At 42.5% G+C, this 17575-nt stretch overlaps 1 protein-coding gene across 1 annotated transcript in view; it reads right to left on the bottom strand.

The window, feature by feature from the left end:
• Nucleotides 1-7008, bottom strand: part of LOC311142619 (torsin-1A-interacting protein 2-like) — a gene marked incomplete at both ends in the record, with an annotated part of 35629 nt that extends 28621 nt beyond the window's left edge. Inside the window, one exon of the mRNA XM_084178280.1 lies at nucleotides 6985-7008. Coding sequence (XP_084034406.1) covers nucleotides 6985-7008 — 24 coding nt within the window. The remainder of the gene's footprint in view (nucleotides 1-6984) is intronic.
• Nucleotides 7009-17575: the final 10567 nt, after the last annotated feature.

The following is a 17575-nucleotide window of genomic DNA, read 5'->3' as shown; positions in this document are numbered from 1 at the left end:
TGCTCCGTTCATCTTTCCCTCGATCCTGACTAGTCTCCCAGTCCCTGCCGCTGAAAAACATCCCCACAGCATGATGTTGCCACCACCATGCTTCACCGTAGGGATGGTGCCAGGATTCCTCCAGACGTGACGCTTGGAATTCAGGCCAAAGAGTTCAATCTTGGTTTCATCAGACCAGAGAATCTTGTTTCTCATGGTCTGAGAGTCCTTTGGTTGCCTTTTGGCAAACTGTCATGTGCCTTTTACTGAGGAGTGGCTTCCGTCTGGCCACTCTACCATAAAGGCCTGATTGGTGGAGTGCTGCAGAGATGGTTGTCCTTCTGGAAGGTTCTCCCATCTCCACAGAGGAACTCTGAAGCTCTGTCAGAGTGACCATCGGGTTCTTGGTCACCTCCCTGACCTTCTTCCCCGATTGCTCAGTTTGGCCGGGTGGCCAACTCTAGGGAGAGTCTTGGTGGTTCCAAAATTCTTCCATTTAAGAATGATGGAGTCCACTGTGTTCTTAGGGACCTTCAATGCTGCAGAAATGTTTTGGTACCCTTCCCCAGATCTGTGCCTCGACACAATCCTGTCTCTGAGCTCTATGGACAATTCCTTCGACCTCATGGCTTGGTTTTTGCTCTGACATGCACTGTCAACTGTGGGTCCTTATATAGACAGTTGTGTGCCTTTCCAAATCATGTTCAATATATTTAATTTACCACAGGTGGACTCCAATGAAGTTTTAGAAACATCTCAAAGTATGATCAATAGAAACAGGATGCGCCTGAGTCTCATAGCAAAGGGTCTGAATACTTATGTAAATAAGGTATTTCTGTTTTTATTTTCAAATTCACACATTTCCAAAAACCTGTTTTTGCTTTGTCATTATGGGGTATTGTGTGTAGATTGATGAGTAAAAAATGCATTTAATCAATTTTAGAATACGGCTGTAAGGTAACAAAATGTGGAAAAGGGGAAGGGGTCTGAATACTTTCCGAATGCACTGTACAACAGACAGGAGAGTATAAATGAATTAATGTGATGCAGGTCAACTGTATTATAAGTACAAATGTGTTCCATTCTTTCAAAAAGTTGACACACTGAATTACTCTTAAAGCACTTAAAAATCTTCTTTTAGCAACATGTACACTACCGGTCAAAAGTTTTAGAACACCTACTCATTCAACGGTTTTTCTTAATTTTTACTATTTTCTACATTGTAGAATAATAGTGAAGACATCAAAACTATGAAATAACACATATGGAATCATGTAGTAACCAAAAAAGTGTTAAACAAATCAAAATATATTTTATATTTGAGATTCTTCAAATAGCCACCCTTTGCCTTGATGACAGCTTTGCACATTCTTGGCATTCTCTCAACCAGCTTCATGAGGTAGTCACCTGAAATGCATTTAAATTAACAGGTGTGCCTTGTTAATTTCAGTTAATTTGTGGAATTTCTTTCCTTCTTAATGCGTTTGAGCCAATCAGTTGTGTTGTGACAAGGTAGAGGGGGTATACAGAAGATAGCCCTATTTGGCCAAGTCCATATTATGGCAAGAACAGATCAAATAAGCAAAGAGAAACGACAGTCCATCATTACTTTAAGACATGAATGCTGTCGCAAAAACCATCAAGCGCTATGATGAAACTGGCACTCATGAGGACCGCCACAGGAATGGAAGACCCAGAGTTACCTCTGCTGCAGAGGATAAGTTAATTAGCGTTACCAGCCTCAGAAATTGCAGCCCAAATAAATGCTTCACAGAGTTCCAGTAACAGATACAGCTCAACATCAACTGTTCAGAGGAGACTGTGTGAATCAGGCCTTCATGGTCGAATTGCTGCAAAGAAACCACTACTATAGGACACCAATAAGAAGAAGAGACTTGCTTGGGCCACGAGCAATGGACTTTAGACCGGTAGAAATGTGTCCTTTGGTCTGGAGTCCAAATTTGAGATTTTTGGTTCCAACCGCCGTGTTTTTGTGAGACGCGGTGTGGGTGAACGGATGATCTCTGCATGTGTATTTCCCACCGTAAAGCATGGAGGAGGAGGTGTTATGGTGTGGGGGTGCTTTGCTGGTGACACTGTCTGTGATTTATTTAGAATTCAAGGCACACTTAACCAGCATGGCTACCACAGCATTCTGCAGCGAAACGCCATCCCATCTGGTTTGGGCTTAGTGGGACTATAATTTGTTTTTCAACAGGACAATGACCCAACACACCTCCAGGGCTGTGTAAGGGCTATTTTACCAAGAAGGAGAGTGATGGAGTGCTGCATCAGATGACCTGGCCTCCACAATCCCCCAACCTCAAACAAATTGAGATGGTTTGGGATGAGTCGGACCACAGAGTGAAGGAAAAGCAGCCAACAAGTGCTCAGCATATGTGGGAACTCCTTCAAGACAGATGGAAAATCATTCCAGGTGAAGCTGGTTGAGAGAATGCCAAGAGTGTGCAAAGCTGTCATCAAGGCAAAGGGTGGCTATTTGAAGAATCTCAAATATAAAATATATTTGGATTTGTTTAACACTTTTTTGGTTACTACATGATTCCATATGTGATATTTCATATTTTGATTACATTTACATTTACATTTACGTCATTTAGCAGACGCTCTTATCCAGAGCGACTTACAAATTGGTGCATTCACCTTATAGCCAGTGGGATAACCACTTTACAATATGTTTTTTTTCTTCTTTTTTTCTTTGGGGTGGGGTAAGGGGGGGTAGAAGGATTACTTTATCCTATCCCAGGTATTCCTTAAAGAGGTGGGGTTTCAAGTGTCTCCGGAAGGTGGTGAGTGACTCCGCTGTCCTGGCGTCATGACGGAGCTTGTTCCACCATTGGGGTGCCAGAGCAGCGAACAGTTTTGACTGGGCTGAGCGGGAACTGTGCTTCCAAAGAGGTAGGGGGGCCAGCAGGCCAGAGGTGGATGAACGCAATGCCCTTGATGTCTTCATTATTATTCTACAATGTAGAAAATAGTAAAAATGAATGAGTAGGTGTTCTAAAACTTTTGACCGGTAGTGTACTTTTAATAAAAGGGCTTCATAAGATTATAATTGTGATTGTGCATTGTTTTTTATACCAGTCTTAGGAAGAGTAATCCCATGTAGAACATTTCTGGCCCCCCTGTAAATAACCTTTTTCAAATCTGCCCTCGTAAGAATATAGTTAAATATAGTGTGGTGTTGGTCAGGTGACAGGATTATTTGTACTTTCAAGACAACTGGGAACTCAGAAAAAAACTAGGTCAAATCATGAGGTCAGTGATCTTCAGGTCGGATAGTCGGAGCTGTAGAAAGATGCCTGAGTTTCCGACTTGGAATTCCGAGTTGAATGACCATTCAAAAAGATTTTTCCCAGTCAGAGTTTTTTTCCAGTTGTCTTGAACGCACTGAAGTTGGAAGTCTGAGATTTCCGAGTTCTCAGTTGTTATATGAGGGGCTACTGTCATCATAATGTCTGTGATCTGGAATATGTCCTCCTCAGTCAGCGGCTGCATCCTGCCAGTGCAAGGGTGGCCATAGCTCTGGTGCGTATGCCACAGAAGTATGCAGTCTGCGAAGTATGCTAAGCAACACATGACTGCCTTTGACAAACCCCCATGCAGCAACATGCTCCATGGCTGGATCTGAAAACTATAACAGCTGTCAAATCCTTACTTCCTCCACGTTTGTTTCCTCCAATTCCTCACGTTTCTCTCAAAGCACATTGGAGAACAGGAGTCCAATACTGACCAAGGTCCCTACCTAGGAACTTATCCTCCAGAGTAAGGCATTCTTAAAGACATGCTCCAGTACTTTGGCAACTATTAAGTATTTTTAAACCTCCCGCTTTGGGCTGGATGTGTCAATGTGTAGTTCATACATACATAATCTATGAACAGAATTACTGTCTTACCTCAATTAGCCACAACATCTCTAGTTTGAAAGCTGTGCTGCGCCATTTTACCCACATTTCCCCCCAGGTGGGCAAGCCTCCTAGCAATTCAAGTTCCTCGCCATTTGAGTGACAACTAGCAAGAATCACACACAGCAGAGAGAGAGAGCAATGATGTGGTGCACCTCATTTGGAGGACCACTTTTGGCTGGTGGGTGCTACTTTCAGAACTACTGGCAAAAAAAGTATACAAGTACCTGAGAATCCCTTTAAATTGATAATAGAATTCCTAGAAATAGAGCCAAAACTATGCCACCTCATCCTGTATTCAAAAGTACACTGTAAAAAATAAAGTCTCAAAACACCATGATCGTGTAATGAAACCATGAAAAGTAGTGCACCTAAGATGAGATCTGGTGTTTGGAGGGTGTTTGAATGTAAACCCAATGTAAGTGTTTTCATACACATAATGTGTTTTAAAACAGAAATGTAGTACTCTGAAACACCCAAAGTGGTTCTTCAACCTGAATGTTGGTGTTTTTAAGAGAGTGTTGTGAAAACACTTTTTGGGGTTTCAGTGCATGTTAAAAGGCAGTATCAAAATACAAAAACTGTGTTTCTCATACAATCAATGGTTTAGAAATGCAAATGGTTTATAGCCTAAATATTGATTGATGATAAGGGTCTATGGATAATTTTTTTTGTGGAATTACACCTTAATTATTGTAATGCTTTATTTTGACATATTAGAAACAGGAGTGGCAGTAAGAAATTATTCTGGGGTGAATTAAAATTGACAAAAAACAACAACCAACATATACTTAATAAAAATGAATGCAAGTCGTGCAGAGCCCGTGGTCTAGCGGTAACGCATCCGGTTTAGACAGGTCACACCTCTCCCCACTCCAACCCTTCAATCTGTTTCTCCCACCTATCTGTATCCCCTCTGTCATTTCATAACTTTGTCAATAATGTGTCAAAATATTCATGCAAGTCGTTTCAATGATTTGTTAATTTCATTTTACCAAAATAATGTATTTAAGTCCAACTTTTAATATGTTGCTCAAAATGTAAGTATCTTTCATAAGGATAACCAAAGAGAAAGACAATAGTTATTGAACCCATTGGAAGTCTTTGGTTTTTAATCATTTCCTATCTTGACACGTGACTCTGTTTTTAGAGGATTGTGAGTAATTGAAAATGTTTAGACTTTATGATTCTTTCACACAATGTTGTATACATGTTTGAAGAAAGAAAGGTACTTTTCTATATTAGTATTAAGCTTATTGTGCCATGAGATGTAATGGATCATGATGAACGGATATCAAAACCGTCAGGCAAATTGACGTTCAATGAGGACAGCACCCATTCCCACATTCATGATTTTAAGTGGAAGAGGCAAGTGCAGTCCTCAGTTCTTGCAGTTCAACCTCCAATTACTGCTGATGGTTTGGACACTTTTCTTGACAATGCCTGCCAAAACAGTATACAGTATAATGGCAAATGATAAAATACATAAAACAATGTTAAACATTAAGACACTTCAGAAAAAGGGATCTAATTCGACACTAGACAGGATTCAAAACATCATAATGGTGTTTAGAAGCTTTAGAGAGAGGAAAACACCAAAAGAGAAGGGATCTAATTCTGCACGAAACAGAACTCGAAACACCAAAATAGTGTTTTCAACCTTTTCTGTTAATGCTCCCAGTCCCTGGCAAGGTGTTGCACAATATTTGATTTAGTGGTCTTACAACACACCATGTAATGTTTCATAACATCTCAGGATGATGTGTTTCAATACGCCAGCAAAGTTAAGGTTTCATCTCCTTCAAGTTGGTGGCAGCTCAGTTCAAATCAAATCAAATCAGATTTTATTTGTCACATGCGCCGAATACAACAGGTGTAGACTTTACAGTGAAATGCTTACTTACAAGCCCTTAACCAAAAATGCAGTTTTAAGAAAAATACGTGTTAAGGAAGAATCCCGTAACATATTCCAGTCTGTGCTAGCAAAACAGTCCTGTAGCTTAGCATTTGTGTCATCTGACCACTTCCTTATTGAGCGAGTCACTGGTACTTCCTGCTTTTATTTTATTTATTATTATTATATATATATTTTTAATGTATGTAGTTCTGTCCTTGAGCTGTTCTTGTCCCCAGGAAGAGTAGCTGCTGCGTTTCCAACAGCTAATGGGGATCCTAATAAAATACCAAATACCAAAGCAGGAATCAGGAGGATAGAGTTATGGTCAGATTTGCCAAATGGAGGGCGAGGGAGAGCTTTGTGCGCATGTCTGTGTGTGGAGTAAAGGTGGTCTAGAGTTTTTTTTCCCTCTGGTTGCACATTTAACATGCTGGTAGAAATGAGGTAGAACGGATTTAAATTCCCCTGCATTAAAGTCCCCGGCCACTAGGAGCATTTATGGCCTTATACAGCTCGTTGAGTGCGGTCTTAGTGCCAGCATCGGTTTCTGGTGGTAAATAGACAGCTACGAAAAATATAGAAGAAAACTCTTGGTAAATAGTCTGGTCTACAGCTTATCATGAGATACTCTACCTCAGGCGAGCAAAACCTCGAGACTTCCTTAATATTAGATTTTGTGCACCAGCTGTTATTGACAAATAGACACAGACCGCCACCCCTTGTCTTACTGGAGGCAGCTGTTCTATCTTGCTGATGCACGGAAAACCCAGCCAGCTGCATGTTATCCATGTCGCCGTTCAGCCACGACTCCGTGAAACATAAGATATTACAGTTTTTAATATCCCGTTAGTAGGATAGTCTTGATCGGAGCTCATCCAGTTTATTATCCAATGAGTGCACTAGTTGTCTCTAGTTTGGTGATACAAAGCACTTCATTTTACAGTGTAAATTAAGAACAGCAATATTTGTCTCTCTCTCTCACAAGGCTTAAAAATCCTTCTTTAACCTGTCTCCTCCCCTTCATCTACACTGATTGAAGTGGATTTAACAGGTGACATCATTAAGGTATCATAGCTTTCACCTGGTCAGTCTATGTCATGGAAAGAATGTTTTGTACACAGTTAGAGAGTTAAAGGCTCTGCATGGTCAATCCGACATCTGAAGTGGCCGTACAGCATTTACCTCCGCAGACTTCAGGGCTTTCATACTTGCGCTTAGTGGAGCAGAGTCTCATTGCAAAGGGTCTGGATACTTACGTAAATAAGGTATTTCTGTTTTTATTTTTAATACATTTGCAAAAATCTCTAAACACCTGTTTTCGCTTTGTCATTATGGGGTACTGTGTGTAGATTGATGAGGACAATGTTTTATTTAATCCATTTTAGAATAAGGCTGTAACGTCAAGGGGTCTGAATACTTTCCGAATGCACTGTACATATGGCTCTGACTGGAACAATTGGCCTGGGTCGTCATAGATCCAAGAGTCAAAAGGATTCTAGGATTCTATTCACCAAGGCTCTGAGCTCTGTGAGAAGGCAAGAGAGCACTCTGCCCTCGCGTGTTCAAACTCTCTTAGAACTACGTGCTGACATTGCGAAGAGTGATCAAATCTTTTCAAAATGCTAAAATCTTCCAACATAGATACTTGAACATGACTGTATTCTCAACAAAGTTCATCTTTGGTTCAGTATCTTCACAGATGATTCAGCATCAATCCAGAAATCAGGATAGAGGGGCTGAGTGAATGTGGTCTGGACTCATGGAGGAGGGACATTGTGCCAGAGACGTTGTAGAAGGACAGAGTTCCTGGTCTGTGGTACAGGTACACTCCTACTACTCTGGAAGAGTGGGGTACATGTATGGCAGTCCGTTTGTTATTGTGGTATAAAGAACAGACAAAGATAGAACAACAAACCGAACTCCCGGACTGATCATTGCCTCCAAACCAACACTCATCACCACGTCCTCTCCTGCTGATCCCTTTATATGACACGGCTATATAAGCCTTGAACACGCTCCACTCTACCTCCCAGTAGGTCATATGAGGTCAATCTGTCTGGATGGTCAAGATAGGGCTTGGCCTTATTACTCCATGGACTCCACTTAAACGTTTTATTCCCCTCCGACAGAAACAGACAGTTATGAGCTGTGTTGGGATCCAATGTCGGATGTTTCTGATCCAGCCCCAAACCTTTTGGTGTTCAAAATATTGTTCAGTCTGATATGAGTTTCCATAACCACACATCATTTGCGCTATGCAGTATTAAAAAAAATACAGATAAAATGTTATGACAAAAATAAACTATACAATATCCTGCACTAGGCAGTAGCAGGCACTGCAAGAAGCCCCTGGAGTGACACAGGGCTTGCTGTGATTGGTCGAGATTTCACAACGCAGTGGACCGCTCAAATTGTTTGACCCCTCCCCCACCCCTACAGCACCGGTTAGATGTCAATGTCATCACTCAGCAAAATTGCTTTCCCTCAGTCAGAGCCTGCAGCATAACACAGAGCAAATATGAATATTTGGAACTTCTTCCGAAAGAGTGGCAAAAAAAGCAAGCAGGTTGAGATAGCAGTGAATGAGGTGGAGAGGGCAGAACAGCCAGAAAGTCAAAGTGCAGCAGCAGCAGTAGAGTTAGCCACAGGTTTGTGAAGAGTTGGTGGTAGCTAACTAGCTAGCCTCCCTCAACATGAGGGTTGGCTAATGCTAATAAGTGAGCGTTAGCGATCAGCATCCCTTAATCTATTTGGTGTCAGTGAGAGTTATTTAACAGTATATTAAGTGAATGGACAAGCGAAAGATGTTGATATAAGTCATGATATTAGGAAAAGTGTTTATTTCCAGCCACTTTGTTATCTAATGGCTGGCTAGCTAGCTGAGACCGAAGAGATGAGAGAAAATTTTTCTGACTGAAGCACATCTTCTGACAGTGACACAGTGCCCCCCTGTGGACTGAAGCTGAACTTTACTACAACATTATATTTAACCCAGTTTAAAATTAGCAATGCTGAGGTGGTAGAACTGACTAAATTAAATGAATCATAGAGGTCTGTCACGACTTCCTCCGAAGCTGCATCCTCTCCTTGTTCGGGCAGGCTTCGGCGTTCGTCGTCACCGGCCTTCTAGACACTGCCGCTCCTCATCTCATCATTCCATTTGTATTGTCTTGTTTATTACACACACCTGGTTCATATCCCCTCATCAGTACCTGTATAAGTGTTCCCTCTGCCCCCTTGTCTTTGTGTGTGATTGTTTATTGTGGAGGATAGCCCTTTCCTGCAGTCAAATGACCTAGTGGCCTCATGGGTGGAATGTTCTTAATTTTTTTCATAATTTCATAATTCATCAAATTGTATACAATTGAACTCCGGAAATCCAATGTTTCTATGTCAAACGGTTTTGTTATTTCAGTCTTCTGTGATGTATATAAAGTGTAATATTGGGATTCAAACTCAAAATTGAAGTTTCAATTTTCAACTCTATATCTGACATGGTACAGGTGTTTTCTCTTTTTAAGCCCATAACCAGGTGTGTGAGGTGTATACCTTTGTTTCAAAGTAGATTTGTTTAAGACTACCAAGAAACACTCTGTGTGACCCTGATTTAGTCCACTTCAGTAATTAAGTTATGTGTCCTCAAATGTTATGTAATCTAAACATCTCACATTAGCTTGTAGAACTGACTAAATTAAATGAATCATAGAGGTCTTATAAATTATTCCATTCTACAGGTAAAAATGTTTTGTTCATGTCTCTTTATATTCATATAGCTATGGGGCTATGTAGCTTCTTAATGTCATGTTTGGAGTTGTGTTGTTGGAGTTGTGTTGCTACCTGCCTATGTGGCATCTAAATGAGTCAGAAACATGTATACTACTATCAAAATTGACTACAAAGTGTAAATATTGTCTAATTTACATTGTTACATTTACATTACATTTACATTGTTACATTGATGGTCCCTAACTAGCCCCGGCGATAGGCTATCCAAAGTCAGTCAGGTCGCACACCAGCCGGCTGAAGCTAATTGGCTAAATAACACACACACAAGACACCCACATCAAACCACAGTACCACAACCCGAAACCAACTCACATTTGAATTCACACGAGACACCCACATAAAACCACAGTACCACAACCTGAAATCAACTCACATTTGAATTCATACATGGCCGCTAGCATTTCTTAATTAACCAAATCTAAAACGAGGCCAAATCAGGAAATGCAGTCGCCTTTTAAAACAAACTAATGACATCTTGCACCTCTACCATAATAACTTTCAGATGAGCCAAGGAGGAAGAAAGATGAGAACAGCATGCAAGTGGAGCACTTAGAACAGCAGCAACCAGGGGCAAATGTTAGGGGAGAGGATGATTTAGGTGACCCAGACACAGGCCCCCAAAAATGTATGCTACCCCAGTATCCCCTAGACCATTTTGGATTGCAAAACTAAAGAAACACACCAGACAAGACACAGAGACAGCAACAGAAGAGAAGATGATGGAGAGAGACACCAGACAAGACACAGAGACAGCAACAGAAGAGTAGATGATGGAGAGAGACACCAGACAAGACACAGAGACAGCAACAGAAGAGAAGATGATGGAGAGAGACACCAGACAATACACAGAGACAGCAACAGAAGAGTAGATGATGGAGAGAGACACCAGACAAGACACAGAGACAGCAACAGAAGAGTAGGATATGATGGAGAGAGACACCAGACAAGACACAGAGACAGCAACAGAAGAGTAGATGATGGAGAGAGACACCAGACAAGACACAGAGACAACAACAGAAGAGTAGGATATGATGGAGAGAGACACCAGACAAGACACAGAGACAGCAACAGAAGAGTAGATGATGGAGAGAGACACCAGACAAGACACAGAGACAGCAACAGAAGAGTAGATGATGGAGAGAGACACCAGACAAGACACAGCGACAGCAACAGAAGAGTAGATGATGGAGAGAGACACCAGACAAGACACAGAGACAGCAACAGAAGAGTAGATGATGGAGAGAGACACCAGACAAGACACAGAGACAGCAACAGAAGAGTAGGATATGATGGAGAGACACACCAGACAAGACACAGAGAAAGTAACAGAAGATGGCCGATGGAGAGAGAACAGATGTGGGTTGAGCACACAGTAGACCGTATCACTTCAAGCTGCGCTATAGATTCTAATTAGTTGTATTTATTTGCACAAATTATAAGAGGTGAAATACAGACAGTGAAAAAGTAAAACATGGTTTACAAAGAATTTGCAGGTGAGGTGAAAAAGCCTGTGAAATTATTGTTAAAATAATTGTTTACTTTTATACTTTTTACAAACAGAACAGGAGCGAGAGAGAGAGATAGAGAGAGAATGGCACCGGAGGAGATGGCTGCCGTTTTACGGCCCTCTAACCAATTGTGCTATTATGTGTGTTTTTTCGCCTAATTTGTAATTCATTCTGTACATAATGTTTCTGCCACCGTCTCTTATGACCCGAAAATAGCTTCTGGATATCAGGACAGCGATTACTCACCTCATATTGGACTACGATTTTTTCTTCAACGAGTCGGACACGAAGGATATTCTACAGATACCCGACAAGGCCCAAATCCCTGTCATTCGTATGAGAAAGAGACAGAGATATCGTGGACGTAGGTCGGGGTGTCTTGTAAGGATCCGACGGCGAGCGAGTAATCGGCCTCTTCCATCAATCCTATTAGCCAACATACAATCATTGGAAAACAAAATGGACAACCTAAGATCAAGAATATCCTACCAACGGGACATTAAAATATGTAATATCTTATGTTTCACCGAGTCGTGGCTGAACGACGACATGGATAACATACAGCTGGTGGGATGTACGCTACATCGGCAGGATAGAACAGCTGACTCTGGTAAGACAAGGGGTGGCGGTCTGTGTATATTTGTAAACAACAGCTGGTGCAAAAAATCTAATACTAAGGAAGACTCAAAGTTTTGCTCGCCTGAGGTAGAGTATCTCATGATAAGCTGTAGACCACACTATTTACCAAGATAGTTTTCTTCTATATTTTTCGTAGCTGTCTATTTACCACCACAAACCGATGCTGGCATTAAGATTGCACTCAGTGAGCTGTATAAGGCAATAAGCAAACAGGAAAACGTTCATCCAGAGGCAGCGCTCCTAGTGGCCCGGGGACTTTAATGCAGGGAAACTTAAATCCGTTCTACCTCATTTCTACCAGCATGTTAAATGTGCAACCAGAGGAAAAAAAAATCTAGACCACCTTTACTCCACACACAGAGATGCGTACAAAGCTCTCCCTCGTCCTCCATTTGGAAAATCTGACCATAATTCTATCCTCCTGATTCCTGCTTATAAGCTAAAACGAAAGCAGGAAGCACCAGTGACTCGGTTAATAAGGAAGTGGTCAGATGACGCAGATGCAAAGCTACAGGACTGTTTTGCTAGCACAGACTGGAATAGGTTCCGGGATTCTTCCGATGGCATTGAGGAGTACACCACATCAGTCACTGGCATCATCAATAAGTGCATCAATGACGTCGTCCCCACAGTGACCGTACGTACATACCCCAACCAGAAGCCATGGATTACAGGAAACATCCGCACTGAGCTAAAGGGTAGAGCTGCCGCTTTCAAGGAGCGGGACTCTAACCCGGACGCTTTTAAGAAATCCCGCTATGCCCTCCGACGAACCATCAAACAGGCAAAGAGTCAATACAGGACTAAGATTGAATCCTACTATACCGGCTCCGACGCTCGTCGGATGTGGCAGGGCTTGCAAATTATTACAGACTACAAAGGGAAGCACAGCCGCGAGCTGCCCAGTGACACGAGCCTACCAGATGAACTAAATCACTTCTATGCTCGCGTCGAGGCAAGCAACACTGAAGCATGCATGAGAGCATCAGCTGTTCCGGATGACTATGTGATCACGCTCTCCGTAGCCGATGTGAGTAAGACTTTTAAAAAGGTCAACATTCACAAGGCCGCAGGGCCAGACGGATTACCAGGACGTGTACTCCGAGCATGAGCTGACCAACTGGCAAGTGTCTTCACTGACATTTTCAACATGTCCCTGACTGAGTCTGTAATACCACCATGCTTCAAGCAGACCACCATAGTCCTTGTGCCCAAGAACACTAAGATAACCTGCCTAAATTACCACCGACCCATAGCACTCACGTCTGTAGCCATAAAGTGCTTTGAAAGGCTGGTTGTGGCTCACATCAACACCATTATCCCAGAAACCCTAGACCCACTCCTGTTTGCATACCGCCCCAACAGATCCACAGATGATGCAATCTCTATTGCTCTCCACACTGCCCTTTCCCACCTGGACAAGAGGAACACCTACGTGAGAATGCTATTCATTGACTACAGCTCAGCGTTCAACACCATAGTGCCCTCAAAGCTCATCACTAAACTAAGGACCCTGGGACTGAACACCTCCCTCTGCAACTGGATCCTGGACTTCCTGACGGGCCGCCCCCAGGTGGTAAGGTTAGGTAACAACACATCTGCCACGCTGATCCTCAACACGGAGGCCCCTCAGGGGTGCGTGCTCAGTCCCCTCCTGTACTCCCTGTTCACTCATGACTGCATGGCCAGGCACGACTCCAACACCATCATTAAGTTTGCTGACGACACAACAGTGGTAGGCTTGATCACCGTCAACGATGAGACAGCCTATAGGAAGGAGGTCAGAGACCTGGCTGCGTGGTGCCAGGATAACAACCTCTCCCTCAACGTGATCAAGACAAAGGAGATGATTGTGGACTACAGGGAAAAAAAGAGGACTGAGCACACCCCCATTCTCATCGACAGGGCTGTAGTGGAACAGGTTGAGTACTTCAAGTTCCTTGGTGTCCACATCACCAACAATTTATCATTGTCCAAACACACCAAGACAGTCGTGAAGAGGGCACGACAAAGCCTAATCCCCCTCAGGAGAATTAAAAGATTTGGCATGGGTCCTCAGATCCTCAAAAGGTTCTACAGCTGCACCATCGAGAGCATCCTGACTGGTTGCATCACTGCCTGGTATGGCAACTGCTCAGCCTCCGACTGCAAGGCACTTCAGAGGGTAGTGCGTACGGCCCAGGACATCACTGGGGCCAAGCTTCCTTCCATCCAGGACCTCTATACCAGGCGGTGTCAGAGGAAGGCCCTAAAAATTGTCAAAGACTCCAGCCAACCTAGTCATAGACTGTTCTCTGTGCTACCGCACGGCAAGCAGTACCGGAGCGCCAAGTCTAGGTCCAAAAGGCTTCTTAACAGCTTCTACCCCCAAGACATAAGACTCCTGAACAGCTAATCATGGCTACCCGGACTATTTGCATTGTTCCCCCCACCCCACCCCACCCCACCCCACCCCCTCTTTTACACTGCTGCCACTCTGTTTATTATCTATGCATAGTCACTTTACCTCTACCCACATGTACATATTACCTCAATTACCTCAACTAACCGGTTCCCCCGCACATTGACTCTGTACCGGTACCCCCTGTATATAGCCTCACTACCATTATTTTATTTTACTGCTGCTCTTTATTTTTATTTTTTACTCATCTATTTTTTACTTAACACTTTCTTTTTCTTAAAACTGCATCGTTGGTTAAGGGCTTGTAAGTAAGCATTTCACTGTAAGGTCTACACCTGTTGTATTCGGCGCATGTGGCAAATAACATTTGATTTGATTTGAGAGAGAGGGGGGGGGGGGGTTGGGTACTGTGGGATTATTTAATCAGTTTGGACAAGTCAGAGTCTATGTTTGTAGTTGTTGAGTGGATTTTGGCAACACACTGTAGATGTATGTGTTCCAAAGTAGAGAGTAAAGAGTGTTCCAGAGTAGAGATACCCACAGTAGCAACTGTACTGGCAGTGTCTGCTGTGGCAGGTGGGAAGATGTAAATTACCTGAAAAATATGTAATCTCTCAATGTTCATCTCAAAGTGCACCAAATTCATGTATTTAGCTGTTGAAATTCCTTCTTTTTTTTGCTGAGGGAGAATGCCCCCGGACCCCCCTACTGGCTTTGGGCTAAGCCCCAAATGTCTTCAAATCCTAGAAACGCCCCTGTGAAAACACTGAGGAAAATCTCTAGCACAGTCTCCTAATGTATAACAGTAACAAATGGGAGAGACCCTGAGAAGGAAGCAAGCAAACGATGCACATTCCTCAACATGTTGATGTTCTATTTGTTTTTTGTAATTTATATAATGGCCATGTTACTATATACAATCAGGCCCCCAGTGTCCGGTCTGGAGCGTTAAGTCATGAGCTCAACAGGTGGGCTACAGCGTAACAACCTAGGGGTTCACAATAACTCTGCTCCGCTAAACGCAAGAAGTATGAAAGCCCTGAAGTCTGTGAAGGCTGCATCGCAGTAAATGCTGTACGGCCACGTCAGATGTCGGATTGACCATGCAGAGCCTTTTAGCTATTTTTTTTGTGCCATTCAGCAACATGACGCGCTTCAAATTAAAATACTTCCGGCCTCATGCGCCATCAGGAGTTTTCCATAGGAATACGTGGATGACGTCAGCGCTATCACTATCTACTAGTTTTAATGTATACAACACAACATGTATGTGATTGTGGCCCCTGTATTTACAGAGACTAAACACCCCTAAACCATAGCTCTGACCAGTGCCTGTAAATCAAACACACAATAGGAGCCAAAGGGGCCCTACACTCTGTCTCCATCTGGAAATGAGAGGCCCCTTAGTGAGTCGCACAGTTATAATGAAACCTCCTCGGGCACCACACACCATCTATGAGCTCAATGCAGTATTTGTCCCAGCAAATACTGTAGATTAGATAGATTTAAAAACAAAGCAATGATATGAACATCCTAAATGTATACTGGTGCTGGGACAATCACACAAGACCAGAGGTCAAAACCTTATAGATCATGAATTTGCCTTTAGGAGCAACAATCCTTTGTACAGGTTTCCTTTTCTCTTGTAACATTTCATAATTATGAGCAAAGTAAGCTACTTCCATGAACTGGGATGCTCACTGAGCTCCCGTTGGCTTTTTGTACTGGAATTTGTACAGCCATTTCTGAACAGAGCCTGTGCCCAGCACTCAGAAGGTGGCAGACCAAGCTTTTGTCTTTACAAAGCCCCCAAAAGATTTAGAAAACAACGATTTTGTAAACCCTGATATAGCCTATTGCTGATCACGGAAATGTGGAGTTTTGCAGTCTGGCTAAATTGATCTCATGGAGTTATATAATCTGATTTGTTGAGTCATTTTGGCTTGTTTTTCTTGTTGAAGGTTCATGTAGGCAAAACTATGCTCAGAACTTGACACCAACATGTTGAAGTAGTCTGCCTGATTTCCTCAAGCTTAGAAATTAATCACTTTTTAGTTTTCATTAAGTTGCTGTTAAACCTGTGTAATAACACTGTAATTAGAAAACATGTCTTACCCAATCATACCAATTTAATGTTTTTTTTTGGGGGGGGGGCAGATTTCAAGTTGACCTCTCCTTTGCTTGGCATGATCGGTGTCCTAGAAAGGTTTGGTCAAGCTCAATATTTACTTTCCCTACACTTAGGATAACAATTGGGCCATTTGGTGTAAGAACAGATCATTCATTGCGGTATATGATTAGAATAGAATACTTGCAGCACGCCCATGATTGATGCACTTACTGAAATGTATTATTGTGCAAACTATTCTATTGGACCAATGAGTTAATTTGTTCTGTAACAGATCGTGTCCTTGGCGCCTCTCGGCGAGTATTGTTTGGGGAGTGATATTTCCTTAAGCTTTGCGAGCCCGCAATTGTCACCAATATGCCTACAGCGCACTTGCCTGGCTACCCAAACTCATTGCTTCGGCCAAACGTCACGCCCACGAAGTTTCTTGTATGGTGTGCTATCTGCTTCCTTGCGTTTTGGTACACCAGAAGTACATTCATTTCCAATGGAACGCTGCGTTTGCCTTGCAGCATTGCGTTGCAGAGGCAGTTGCAGTGCGTTCTGTGTGGTGCATACGTTGGATTTATCGAAAGTATGCATCAAACTGTATGCGTAAACGGGTTGACAGAAATGGTACCAGAAGGTGAATGTTGAACTTTTGTTGCACACATATCTAGATGATGCTGCATACTATTTTGCGCAATAACGGAGTCGGTGTGTTCAAAGCATGAACCTTACCCTAAATAAACTATAACCCTTACCTAACCCTAACCTTAACCGTTTAAAAATGTTGCTTCAATGGAGTAGGGACGTCTTAAGGGTTCTGGATAGCACGGACCTTTCTCTTGTATGTAGTGAACGAAAAGGCAGCGGAAGAATTCAGTTTGAGTCGTCAGCCAAACAACGCACTGAGCGAAGTAGCAAGCACTGCTTCGTCGGTGAAGTCGTGACAGGGACGCAATCGTAAACTCAAAAGAGGACTTCAATTTTTCATCAACCAGGCTTGCACAATTCAAGTCTGCTTGAAGTCGTCTGAACGAAGAGCGCACATTTTACAGTAAAGATTATGCGCAAAAACGTTATCTTCACATGTACTCTGATGACTTCAGAAACGCTACAATGTATCATAATATAGAACGTACTAGGTTGGCTACACAACGCAGAGATTTCATAACAGTGATTTCAATCTGTGGATCATAGATTGAAATTCATGCAGGCTTTTCGGTCCGGGACTTTTCGTTTACTTGGGAAAAACTCGTGACCGATTTCAAGATTATTTACACCTAGGGTAGTCGACAGATTTTTTATAGTTAAACTTCAAGTTCTTCC

Source organism: Coregonus lavaretus, assembly GCF_964263955.1.
Source record: "Coregonus lavaretus genome assembly, chromosome: 15".
Taxonomy (NCBI): domain Eukaryota; kingdom Metazoa; phylum Chordata; class Actinopteri; order Salmoniformes; family Salmonidae; genus Coregonus; species Coregonus lavaretus.
Note: the sequence above shows the minus strand (reverse complement) of the source record. Positions and strands in the feature narration are given on the sequence as shown.